The 13,328-nt window shown below is 34.6% G+C and overlaps 1 protein-coding gene across 9 annotated transcripts; it reads right to left on the bottom strand.

Annotated features, from left to right (window-relative positions):
- Positions 1-3,333: 3,333 nt before the first annotated feature.
- LOC104903997 (diphthine--ammonia ligase) lies at positions 3,334-12,962 on the bottom strand. Of its 9 annotated transcripts, none has more exons than XM_019251959.3 (13): positions 12,777-12,962; positions 11,557-11,647; positions 11,264-11,335; positions 10,471-10,550; positions 8,026-8,251; positions 7,900-7,932; positions 6,666-6,748; positions 6,501-6,573; positions 5,835-6,180; positions 5,407-5,738; positions 4,367-4,704; positions 3,926-4,274; positions 3,334-3,823 (listed from the first exon to the last, which is right to left on the bottom strand). In XM_019251959.3, exons 2-13 carry the CDS (start codon positions 11,632-11,634, stop codon positions 3,602-3,604), a joined length of 2,232 nt encoding a protein of 743 aa, XP_019107504.1. In that variant the 5' UTR covers positions 11,635-11,647; positions 12,777-12,962; the 3' UTR covers positions 3,334-3,601. The 9 variants fall into 9 exon arrangements, with proteins under 9 accessions (XP_019107504.1, XP_010690466.1, XP_010690465.1 ...); XM_010692164.4 differs by having other exon boundaries at positions 8,026-8,255; positions 10,444-10,550; XM_010692163.4 differs by having other exon boundaries at positions 11,557-11,686.
- Between the last annotated feature and the right edge of the window lie 366 nt (positions 12,963-13,328).

Raw genomic sequence — 13,328 nt, forward strand, 5'->3', positions numbered from 1 at the left:
TACCAAACAGCAAAAAAGGTAACAATAGTCGCTCATTTTGCCAAATGTGAACAATAGTTGAATACTATTGATCAACATTGACTCTAGAGTCTAGACCCAAATTTAGCAGGTTTTGGTCATTTTGGGTATAATTTTTTGGCCCGGTTTATTAGAAAGAACATTGGTCTTGAATAACCGAAATTTAGAATTTTTTGCTAAACTTTGGTCTGGGCAAAAAAGTATTGGAAAAAGTCTACGTGGCTCGGCCCAAAATAGTGGGATTCGCACAAAAAAATAGGCATGAGATTTTGGCCCAAAATGAGCTAATTTTTTGGATAAAGTTTGGGTTGAGTTTGCTCATGATCACCTTTATTTTGCGAAGAATAGTGGTAATTGTTTGTATTTCATCTTAACGGATGTATATTCAAACCAAATTTATTGGGAAACTGTTGGGCTTTGGCCTTTTGGGTGGGGATTTCCTACCGAGTAGTATTACTAAAATTTTGGTTCAGCTAATTTGTGCAAGGTGTGGTTCAAAAAAAAATTCTTGGTAACGATCCCTCAAAAACAACTCATTCTTAAAAGATCATAATCTTCCTTTCAAAAAAAAAAAAAAAAAAAAAGATCATAATCTTACCTTTAACAATAATACATATATATATTCTCTAAATTAAAATTTAAAAATCCTATGTTTACACATTTTCCTTTTTACCACTCTCTGTATAGTTTGCGTGCTTCTAGATTTGATAAGAGTTCTATTTTAATGGTTTTTTTCGTCCCTAAAAAATCCCTCCATTAGTTCTATAACATTTAATAACTAAACACTAACTTCTTGTAAAATTATGTATTATGATAAGTAAGTAAATTGTTACGTGACAATATTATTAATGCTTTGTGAATTCTTTTCAGTTACAATATTATACCAAATAGAGTTGGGTATCAGTCGTGCCATATAGGCAAGTCTTGTGCCGCATTTGGGGACCTTCAACAGGATGAGGAGAAGTCATATAAGGCGAAGCTTGTGCAAATTTTCAAAAACAAAGTATCATGGCCTGCCATGCCATATATCATGCTGGCGAGCCTCCTTAAGAAGTTTATGTTTCTTTTTTCGATTGAAAATGAGCGTGTAGTTTGGTTGTGCTCGTGTTCAATTTCAATGTTCAACTATCCACCAAGCATCATGCTTCTCCTGTCATGCCATGCTAGTAGTAAGCTCTATCGAGTATCGAGTCGGGCCAAATTTGTATTTGTCCTACCCATACCCATCTCAACTTTGCGTTTGCACATCCCAAACCGTATTGCAACCTCCTATTATCACTAATTGGTTTTAGTATGGAACCTCCTTTGGGCTTATAAAATGGACCAAATCTCTCCTTCTCCTTGTTCGGGTCACCCAGGTCTGTTTCGTATTGTTTCTAAATTTAACATTCTTAAATGAAAGAACTCATTCTACCGCCACTATATCCACTCCATATTGGCATTCCTAATATACAATCCGATTTGTGTGGACCCGGTTCACACTAAAAATAGTGTGGACCAGGTCCAGGCACGTGACCCGTTATATCACGTTAACATACACTATATCATTTTAACATACACTATATCATTATAACATACACTATATCACTTTAACACACCCTATATCACTTTAACATACACTATATCACTCTTAACATACACTATATTACTTTAACACATCCTATATCACTTTAACACACCCTATATCACTTTAACATACATTATATCATTGTAACATACACTATATCATTGTAACATACACTATATCACTCTAACACACACTATATCACTTTAACATACACTATATCATTTTAACATACACTATATCACTTTAATATACACTATATCACTGTAACATACACTATATCATTTTAATATACACTATATCATTTTAACATACACTATATCACTGTAACATACACTATATCATTTTAATATACACTATATCATTTTAACATACACTATATCATTTTAACATACACTATATCATATCAATATACACTATCATAAACTCACGTGATATGGATCGGGTGCACACTAATTAGTGTGCACCGGGTTCATATTAGTTTTTTTTCCTAATATAATCCAAACTCGGGATCTAAACAAAGCCTACTCCAACTACTGCATCTCAGCATCTGTATGTGCTAATGTTAGGATCATTCCTTAAACTATCCAACTTTTGCTTGTATTGGCGTACTATTTCAGCCCCCTTATCTCCTTGTAACTTGCTTAAGAACTTCGCATCTTTAATCTTGATGAGGCTCTACTAAGTAATCAAGGATGTCTTGACCTAATGATTAAGATTGAGGTGATGTGAACGATAGGTCATAGGTTCTAATCCTCCTTCCCCTTCTTTGTTCTTAGTACTGCCTTTATGGCTCATATGGATAAAAAAAGGCTCTGCTAAGTTCGGCCACCAGTTCTGAGAGCTCTGGTGCTGATTTCTTAGCCGTCTCGTTGTCATAGTTGCTGCCTTCATAGTTCATACTGAGCTATGGCTTGGAAAGCCAAGTTTCCGAAGGATGTGGGTGTAGTTGTGCATGTTTACAGCATGGGTGACCACCGACGGACCTGCTTTTGATGAGCATTGAGGTGATTGATTACTATAACATAAATGAGGAAATCAAATAACTGGGTATCACATTCACAATTCACAATGTGTGTCATGAATCCTGACTTAGCTCACATTTGAACTATTCTACCAAAAAAAAAAAAAAGAATTGTATTTCAATTAAGGAAAATGACTATAAAATTGTTAGAAAGATTAAGCATTAATAACACTTATCTACAAGTGATTTTGTCATAAAATACTAGACTAATAGCGGTACTATTTTAGGAAATATATATAGGAGTAATGCTTATTTTTAGCTCTTAAAAGTGCATATATATATCATAAGTGATTCATAATAACTACTCACTATCTATGTTACTCTTTTTGTTCCTTTTTAATGTATTCATTTTGCTTTTCCCGATCTCCAAGAAGTATGTTTGATGATAATTTGTTGATACAACATGGTACACACAAAAGTATTTGTTTTTTTTTTTTTTATCCATATGAGCCACGAAGGCGGACACAAAAGTATTTGTTGATGACATGATATATCTTGTTATGCTCGACACTTTTTAGTAGAGTAAATTTGTATGTTTATTAAAAGTTAGTGTATCTAGTTGGTTGGTTAGTTAATTACTTTGGAGCACATCTATCAAAGCACTAATTTGAGCCTTAATAACTCTACAAATCTAAGAAAATTTCACTATATTTTTCTTCGAGTACAAATCACAATAGATTCCTTTTATTTCTTACAACACCAATTATCTATCCAATGGAAAACTTCATTAGTCAATAATCAATATGTATCAACGTAGCTCAATCAGCTACCAAATGGTTATACAAGGAATATTAAATCCGAATTCGAAAGCTGCCAACATAGATAAACTAATAGGTACTAACCCTTTGATGTTTTGTTTTGAGTAATCTGCAAAAAACGAAAATGGCAAAGAGGAAAGTAAAACTCTTCCTCTTTGAGTAACCTACAATTTCATCAACCAAACTTGTAAACCTGTCTCTGTCTGTATCTTCCTGAAAAAGAAGGATTAAACCACCCTAGCATGACGGTTTTTGAGCCAACAATTCACATGTGAACACTGCATCCATAGATGTCATGGATGTCCCGGAGCCGAGGACAGGTACAAGGTTAAAAATGGGTTCATGACCACTCTTAAACTTCGGATTAATTTCTGCAAATTCTTGAAATGCTCGGCTTAATATAAGTGACAACCTCTCCATTTGCACGAAAGAATCGGTTCGAAAGTAAACCCTAAAGTACTGAAACAAAAGGGACAAACATTAATCGTAGACAGAAACGAAAAGAGAGAGTGAAAGAATAAAGAGATGAAAACAATGAATAACGATAGTGAATTAACTGACCATAGCATTTTCCCAGGAAAACAAGTTCTCACTAAGGACACTGTCAATAAGATAAATGCACCATTTAGCAAGTTTTTCGGTATGTCCTTCAGAAAGGGGATGTCCAGAAACCAGAGTATCATTACAGATCTTTGTGATGTTTTCACATGTAATGTTTAGCATAACTGCACATATATTTCCGGGCACAATGCATTTTTGAAGGCAAGAATGATGCCATGGTTCGTCCTGAAACCCCCAGTAATCTTGTTGTGTTGTGCGTGTTTGATGATCTTGGATATCGAAGTCATCTTCTGATTCATCAGTATCATCCTCCCTAATGAAAAGTGTTGGCTTTACTTCTATGAGTGCTCTACAATATTCACGCAGTAAATAACAGAGAGGGTTAGCAATTTGAAAGAATCCAAAAATAGAATGGACCAGAGTATGCAAAAGCAGAGGCACCTCTTTGGTAGTTGAGGGGCAAGGATAAACAAAAGAATTGGAGCAAACACTTCAGATACACTTCCTTTAGCTGAATAAAGTAACTTTAACTGCTCAAGTAACCCTTCCCACTTGTCCTGGACTTCGGTCCTATTCAGTGATACAGTCTGCGCCGAACAATAGACAATGAATGAAATTGTGGAGGTAGATATTGAACAACGAAAGCAATTTGCAATTGCTTCACTATTTAACAATGCTTGTTCCAGCTCTGAAGTAATGCCACCGTCACAGAGGGTCATTGTTGGAGGGTTGAGACCAAGTTGCCCCGCCATATGAAGTATGCCGTGATTTAAGGTTGCCTATGACAATAACACGTCAAAAAAGATCAGAACATATACACAAATTCTCATCATGAGTAGAAAGCACATAGAATATATAGCTAAAATTCAACCTCACCATTTCCATACACCTTGACCAAGTTAGCTCTATTTCAAATATATTTAAATCCCTTTATTAAAATATATATATATATATATATATATATATATATATATATATATATATATATATATATATATATAAGTGAGTTCATATGAGAATGCATACTTATATGAGAAATGAGAATGAATTTTACACGCTATAACTCTTATGAATAAGTGATGTAACTCTAATGAAAAAGTGATGTAACTCCAAAAACAAAATATTTGAAAAAAAAATTCAAAACAAAATAATTTTTTTTTTAAATTCAAAACTTTTTAGAGGGATATCACTCTAATGAATAAGTGTTGTAACTCTAAACCAATCGTGTGGTTGAGATTCATTCTCATTTCTTATGTAAGGAGCATTCTCATGTGATCTTGCCTATATATATATATATATATATATATATATATATATATATATATATATATATATATATATATATATATATATATATATAAATCCCTCTCAATTATAAAATCAATGTCCATTCAGTAATAAGCATACATTAGATTGTTGGGAGACAACCAAGACTAGTCATCATTGAAAAGGGGGGAAAGTATAAACTCTTCAGTCTTTACCTGGCTGTAGGGCCCTATGCAACTCGGCGCCCATCGCGAGATACTCTGTACATGTAGCACTTTTTTCGTTTTGTCCCTCGACACTAGAACTTCAACATATGCTTTCCCTAGTCCTGCCTGCAGCAAAGGCAATTCTACTGTACTGCGTGATGGAACACCAAATCGGCATTTTTCATGGGTGATAAAGCTCACATATGTTTCATTTGCTGCAGCAAACTCATTCATATCCGCAATATATAGATGAATGTAGAGAACATCTTCCCAACTAAAACCATATTGCTTGAGTTGTGATTGAAGATGAGATAAAATAACTTTGAGATCATTCTGCAAACCTAATATTAGAAAATGCGACAGAGTAATTAAACTTAAGAAGCAACAATCCTCTATTAGAATACAGGACTGCTTGTCATATGCATAGCACCATTTACCAGATGAGGATCTGTGCAAATCTTGCAACCAGCAGCAGATTGAAAAGGTATCCCCCCTGTCTATCTTTGTCATCTGCAAATGATACGTGGTACTTTCAATCGTATCAGAAAGGGAGTCAGAAACCTGGCTTTGGTCTGCGTAAACCAACGTGCAATCTCCTTGAACGTCATAGACACAATTCATTTCCTCCAAAGAAGTCCCATTATTACAATTGCTGTCACTTGTATATGTAGACAATCCCTTTGGTTCGACATGAAAAGCTGAAGGATGAAGGACCCCAACAGGAGCTATGGAATCTGGAGAATGCAGTACAACTTGAAAATCATCCAGCACAATTCGAGCAAACTGAAAGTATTCGGTATAAGAGACATAATTATGAGTCCTTCACCAAATCATGGTGAGGGGAAAAGGCAAAGACAACAGAATGCTCCACAACTGATGCAACAAGACACCACATCTGTCTTGGTGGATACACTAAGCCCACTTGTCGGTCACAAAATTGAAAAAAACACGCAAACACACACACACACACACACACACACAGAGAATTGGCACTCAAGCCAGGAAAATATTAATACCTGTTCATGGATGCTGAAGTGCATACAGGCAGGTAGCAATTATCTTTATTTTTAATGCCATAAAGAATGTAGGAAGTACGAAATTACCTTGAAAAGGGGACAATCAAGGGTCAATGTTTCATACTCCCCTCCTTCACCACATACATTAATTCCATACAAGCTGCCAAATTATACAGTGGAGTAAAACGCAAAATTTATGTTAGTACACTCAAGACAGCAAATGCGCAATTTGTTATAAGAACTTTAATATACCCATTTAAATGATGCAGATGGGATGTCATGTGAGCTAGTTCCTTCCCCAGGTGCTTTGCTGGGTGCAATCCAATAGCTGCAACCTAGAATTGTAAAGAGAATAAACTTGCACGGACTTTGAACACTAAACTTTCCTTCATACTTTAAAACAAACTAACTAAAGGTACATGCTTTTCATTTGGACTTTGGAGTGCCAAAGAGCTTTAAGTCAAGATGACAATGAAAGATCCGATCAGGCTGAGATAAAATATGTGTCCTGCTGTTATCTTTTAAGCGAGTAGTACCAGAAAAAAGAAGATTCTAGGGTACCATCATCCACCTGCTAACCAAAATCGTATATACTAACTTCTCATGATTATTATCGATAATCTTTAGTACTACACAATGAATTGGCCTAAGGGAGACGTCTACTATTGGTAAATGATATTATTCAGTAAGAGGTTAAGCTTGAAGAATAAGTTCTAGAGTTAATAAGGAAAGAAACCCTATAAACACAAAGAATTTTTTGCCAAATGCAGCCCTTTAAAGTGGTCAATTTGTTAATTGCAGCCCTTTCGTTTCAATTTCTTTAGTTGCAGCCTCAAATAAAATAAACACTTTTTAGTTGCAGTCAAGAAGGCGTGAAAATAGGTTAGACTTCGTCTGCAACTTAAAAGTGTTTGGTTTATTTGAGGCTGCAATGGAAGAGATTGAAATAAAAGGGCCGCAATTAACAAAGTGGCCACTTTAAAGGGTTGCATTTAGCAAAAAATTCAAATACAAAAAATGAAGGAGACAAATTATGTTAAACATTGATGAGAGATTGGTTGAGCTTTTAAGAGTTCATTGGGGAGAGAAGCGAGCCTCTCGAAAGCTTGTTACTATCTTTGGATTTTCTGCAATTTCCATCTTATTAGTATAAATTCATTTTAATGTCCTCAATATCCAAATCCAGAATTAGCTATGTCAACTCATAGCATACTAGTGTCATGTCTGCATGACACACTATAAATTGGACAAGAGAATTAGAAAAGTTAGGGGTTTGGTTTTACTAATAAATAACACTTCAATTAATATTCTCATTGATTGTAAAACTATTTAAAAAAAACCACTAGCACTCCGAATGAAAGCATTAAAGACAGCTTATAAGGTATAACACCCAAAATTTCTTACTCTCTTATATCCTGTTCCGGACTTCCATTATGATACAAGATAAACATTCTTCCAAAAAAAATGTCGAGTACACAAAACATACCTTCACTATGATAGCAACAATCCCACTTGTTATCTATTAAACCAAAAAATTAAAATATCAGTAACAGAGAGAGCAGAAGTGAATTTTATGATAGCTTATCAAGATACTTTGGCAATCACATCTTACCATTTCTTGAAGAAGCAGTGACTGCTCTCGTTTCCACATATAAGCTAAAGACACAAGTCCTAATCGTGAACACACGCTTTCAACCCGTAGCCTCTGATAGTCTGATGCTATTGCACCTGAAGAAACTGCGGCAATAGCAGGTATTTGCCTCTTCACTTCACTTAATAAACAAAACATATCTTCAACTTCATCTCCAGGAGTCATTTTGTAACTAAGTTCATGATGCCTGTCTAGTCACACACTGATGCAATTTAGAGTTGCTTTCATTATTTATCCAACCACTGCAGCAATAAGAAAAATATTCTCTCTCTCATATGTCGTATCCCTTGGTTATATTACTTTCGTTATTCATATCTTCAATACAGACAGAAATGCTAAAGATATGGTTGTACACAAAAAGCCTAGAACTGTTACTTAAATGTGTCAAGTAAATGGAGAAACTTGAGACAGACAAGTTCCTTCAAACTCACAACTTGTGCAACATGCTATCCAAAACTTAACATCGACTTTGCGACAACATTGCACCAGGAGAAGAAAACATCATCATGTACACCAAGTAGACAACAATCCGATAGATTCCACTATATGCTGGGTCTAAGGTAAGGAATGGTGTCACCTTGACGCTCAAACTAGTCAAAATCAGTAGAGAGACTTTTCAGAGACCAGCGGAAACAACAATTAATAGAAAGTAGTGGAAGCAAAAGTATAAGGCAATTTTATCAGGATCCAAATCGTACTTTGGATCGTAAGGATTGGTAGGATTGAATCGTAGGATCGTAAGATCCTACAATATAGGGTAAATTAGTGATAATTATGCTATAATGTAGTCAAAAGACTCATGTTAGAACTCTACACACATTAATAATAATGTTTTTTTGTTCACAAATGGTGATAGGAGCTAAATACTCTAAGATTAAATTAACATGCGACCAAAAGCTAATAGGAAAAATATACTATTTGGAATTATTTTGTGAAATTTTATGATAAAATCGGATCATAGGATCGTAAGATCGTAAAATCGTGTTATGATCCTACCATGTGAATTTTGGTAGTTGGGTAGGATCGAAAGATCCTATTAAATTAAGATTCTATGTACAATCAGGATCGAAAAGGTCCTTTCATGTCGTAGAATCGTAGGATCTTAAGATCCGGATCGGAAATTTCAACAACAATGGTATAAGGTATCAATTAGGTTATTTAACTTTTTTTCTCAAGTTGGATATCCAAAGTCCAAAACAGAAGGTTGGAAAAATTAAGACAAAAAAGTAGCAAGCTAAAATAGCAACTTTAATTAAAGCCTGCAACTAGAGTAAGACACCAATAAGATAACTCCTTAAAAATAACTAATGCTCTTGAGTTAAGAAGTTATACTGTGTCGAGTGCCTAAACTCCCTTCACAGAAGAAAAAGAAACACAATTAATTCCATACGGCAAAAAGAAACCCATGGGAACTTTCCAAGTACTACTAACCAACCACTCCCTATCCCCAATTCCTCATTTTTCATCGCCCAGTATAAGCAGCATGCAAACTGGTTATTGCAAAATCACATGACACACCACCTAAAACCTAGGTTGCACATAGACGGATACGGGTACGGGTGCGGATTCGGGTACAGGGACAGAAAACAACAAGATTTTGAAATTTTAGGAAAGGGTACGCGTACCCATAGAAAATACGTATCGGGTACGGGTGCGGCTACGAGTACGTGATCTAGAAGAAGTACCCATGCTATATAGCCTAAAACTGAGATTTGAAAGCCCGAGAAGATAAACCAACATTCATTGCCCTGCAGACCACCTTAATATACATTTAGAAACAACCAAGAATTTTTGATATCCTATTGTGCTGTAACTTACATTGCTTATGTCTTTGTTATGTCTTTGAGCATATTATCTCTACCAATGCCACAACTTAATGTTGCAAAGTTCTCATGATCCATAAGACTTATAGATTATTCTTGAGTCAGAATAATGTCTCTCCCTCTCTTCTCTCGTTGGACTCCTTGAAACACTCAGCTTAATGTGTCCCTCATAGCAAATACATTAAGGTAAAGAGGCCAAGGGTAATGTGTGCAGCAACAACATACACCTTTTATGTGCGTGTGCATACATGTGTTAATATATAGACATGTTGATTTTATATTGACGAAAGGATCCATGAAAAATATCAAGGTAATTTTCAAGATTCCTAAATCATAATCATGTTTGAGCTTCCACCAAAACAATTCTCATATCAATATCTATATTTATAAAAGATAAATTCAAACCCCATAAATTTAGAACAAAACTCAAGAGTTTTGAAATTAAAACCATAAAATGTAATCAGTTACAGCGGTGAGCATGCGTAAGACACTACTTGATAGCAAACAAAGAAAGCACTATAGCTTAGAACATCAAGAAGAAAGATGATCGGATTACCAAAGCAATCCTGTTTAAAGATCTTGCCTGGTGGAACCTTGTAATCGCCTCCTGAATAAGGGCAATCCCATGCATTTTGCATAGCTAACAACAATCTGATGCCCGACCTACAACACAATATCCAAAACCAAAGAGCCAAATTGATTAAGAGATAAAATAGCAAACTCTTTAAAATAATTGTTGGAGAATGACAAGAAAATTAGAGGATCTTATGACATTTGAGAAGTAATGACTATAGTTGAAAGTTCCACACCTAACAATTTATGTAGACCAAAAGGGAAGCAGAGTGTTTTTAGTAAGAAAGGTTAGGGGGTTTTTTTTTTTGGTGTTTAGAGAGCCACAAAGGCATGGATGAGAGAAAGGTTAGGTATTGAATATGGGGAAACGAGAAAAATAAATTAGAAGGGAAGAGGAATGATAATGTGGAACTAAAAAATATAAAGTGCTCGAAACAATCCACTAGACTTTCCGACATATACCCTAATAGTACCTTATCATCATAGAAAGGTCTTCTTCATAAAATTTTATAGTTCCTATTACTAGTTCTCAATCGAACAACTGTTTTGACCTCAACTTCCTGCCAGGTTCTAGATTAACTCATAAACAAAACGTTCTAGATAGACAGCAAAAAATCAACTATCAAATAAGTCCTTGCATTCATAAACTCCCCAAGGATAACCATTTTGAATATAGTAAGTCAAGCCCAGTTCTCAGAAGGAAAAAAAATTCTGAGGTTCTCCAATCTCCTAAAGTAGCACTACCAAAAATCTTAAAATAAGAAAAAGAAAAAACTGAGTACAAAGTAAAGTAAAAAACTTACAGTTTGATACATATAGCTGTCCAATTCGTCGATTGAATCATCCACAGGCAACAAATTAGCCAAGGCCACAATCTATATAAGAACAGAAATTTAAACCCAATACGATCATTTAAAGTGAAGCATTTAATCATCATAACTCCTTAATTATTTGTGACAGGTATTTTTGATAAAGAAAGCGAGGGGTTTCATTCTAGAATCTACCTAACCCAAAAATCAAAAAGAAAGAGAAAATACACAACTGTTGATAAAGCAAGCAAGAAACAGAGGGAAGGCAGAGAGAAATAAAAGAGTACCTCATGGCCGTAGTGGATACATTGCATCATGGCATAGCAACTGTCTTTGCCACCACTCACCAAGGCCACCACCTTCATCTTGCTGTGTTTACTTGTAATTCAAATGCAATTGCAATCAAGCGTCAACACTCTACAAAGGTCAACCTTACAATGTCAAAAGAACAACTTAATGTTACAAAAACATATAGTGATAATCGAACTCTAAAATGTAGGCTGAAAAAACCCCAGCCTCCTTTCTCTCTACCCTCCTGTTTCTCTCATAACAGTAGTAGCATTTCGAAGGTCTCCACTTCGACAAAAGATGCTAATTCGGCAAACATTGATCAGACCAAGATTGATGATGTGGGTTTAGAGTTCAGACTGAGTATGATCTTACCAAATTGTATTTATCACAAAAACTCTGAATATTTTATTACAGATACAAGTCTTCTCTATCAAAATTTTAAAAAAAGAGTAAACACGGCAAATCTCTTTCACCAAATATCTTACAATAAAGGTACTCATTCAGTCAATTTCTTAGTTAAAAAAACACCATAAAATGACATTCAAACAATTTATACATCAAGAAACCAAATAAATCAAATAGAAAATCCCTGCATTAATAAGGCCAACAACTGATTGCATCATCATGCACATATCACAAGCAACCCTTTAAAACTTAATTTTGCCCAAAAACTTGCAATTATTCATCAATGACTATCAAATTATTGGGTCTATTATAAGAGTTTCTTAGGTAAGTTTGATCTACACTTCAAAAAGAACAAGATATGAGTAAAACTATATTAAATAAATAAAGTAATATAATCTATGATACTAAATATTCTCACCCCAAACAAAAACTTTTATTGTTCCTCCACCTTCAACCTCAGAAACCCACAAATTAGTCATTTTAACTAAAGCCTCCCAATTTGTTTTACTTACAAACACTATTATATCAACATGAAAGTGGAAAATTAGATTCTTCAATTCAAAAGCTGTATTCTTTTCATTTTTATTTTTTCTGGGTGAAAACTTGTCATTTTTAATATCCACCAAAAATATGAAATTGTTCAGCATCTGCATTTATCATAGCATAAATTTTAAGGGTATGAGATACCCTTTTCTTTTAGTTTTATCTTTTTCAATTGAGGAATAATTGGAGCTAAAAAAAAGCAATTATAAAGATGATAGTCAGAGTATTAGTAGAGATGAAGAAAAGAAAGAGAAAATGAAGCACTAACCTTTGTTTTATGCAGAGTTTGAAGGTGGCGACGATTGACTGTTGTCGGCGACGCAACGATAAGTGTTTCGCCGGTGAGAAATGTTGTGGAGAGTTTAAGAGAGAAGGGAAGAGGTTTTGATGGGTTCAGAGTTTTGATGTTCTGCGTTTGGGTTGCCAAAGTATCTAAATTTTACAAGAAGTGGTAAAGAGAAAATGCTAGAATTTTTTTTATAACTAACGGCTTGTTCTCCATGACTATGTTTTATTTTCATTTATGTTCAGTTCAGTTCAGTTGTAATCAGTTCAGTTCAGTTGCAATCAATTCAGTTTTCAGTTTTAGGGTTTATCTTCTTCGACTTAAAACAACTGAACTGAACTGAATTGATTGCAACTGAACTGAAATGAACTGAATTGAACAAAACTTAATTGAACTTATTGCAACTGAACTGCTAAAATGAATCGAAATTATAACTAAGAAATGATAGTTGGAACTGAACTGAACTGAACTGATTGCAACTGAACTGAAATGAATTGAACTCAAATGAACTGAACTGAATTGAATTGAACTGAA

This window comes from Beta vulgaris, chromosome 9 (assembly GCF_026745355.1).
Source record: "Beta vulgaris subsp. vulgaris cultivar EL10 chromosome 9, EL10.2, whole genome shotgun sequence".
Taxonomy (NCBI): domain Eukaryota; kingdom Viridiplantae; phylum Streptophyta; class Magnoliopsida; order Caryophyllales; family Amaranthaceae; genus Beta; species Beta vulgaris.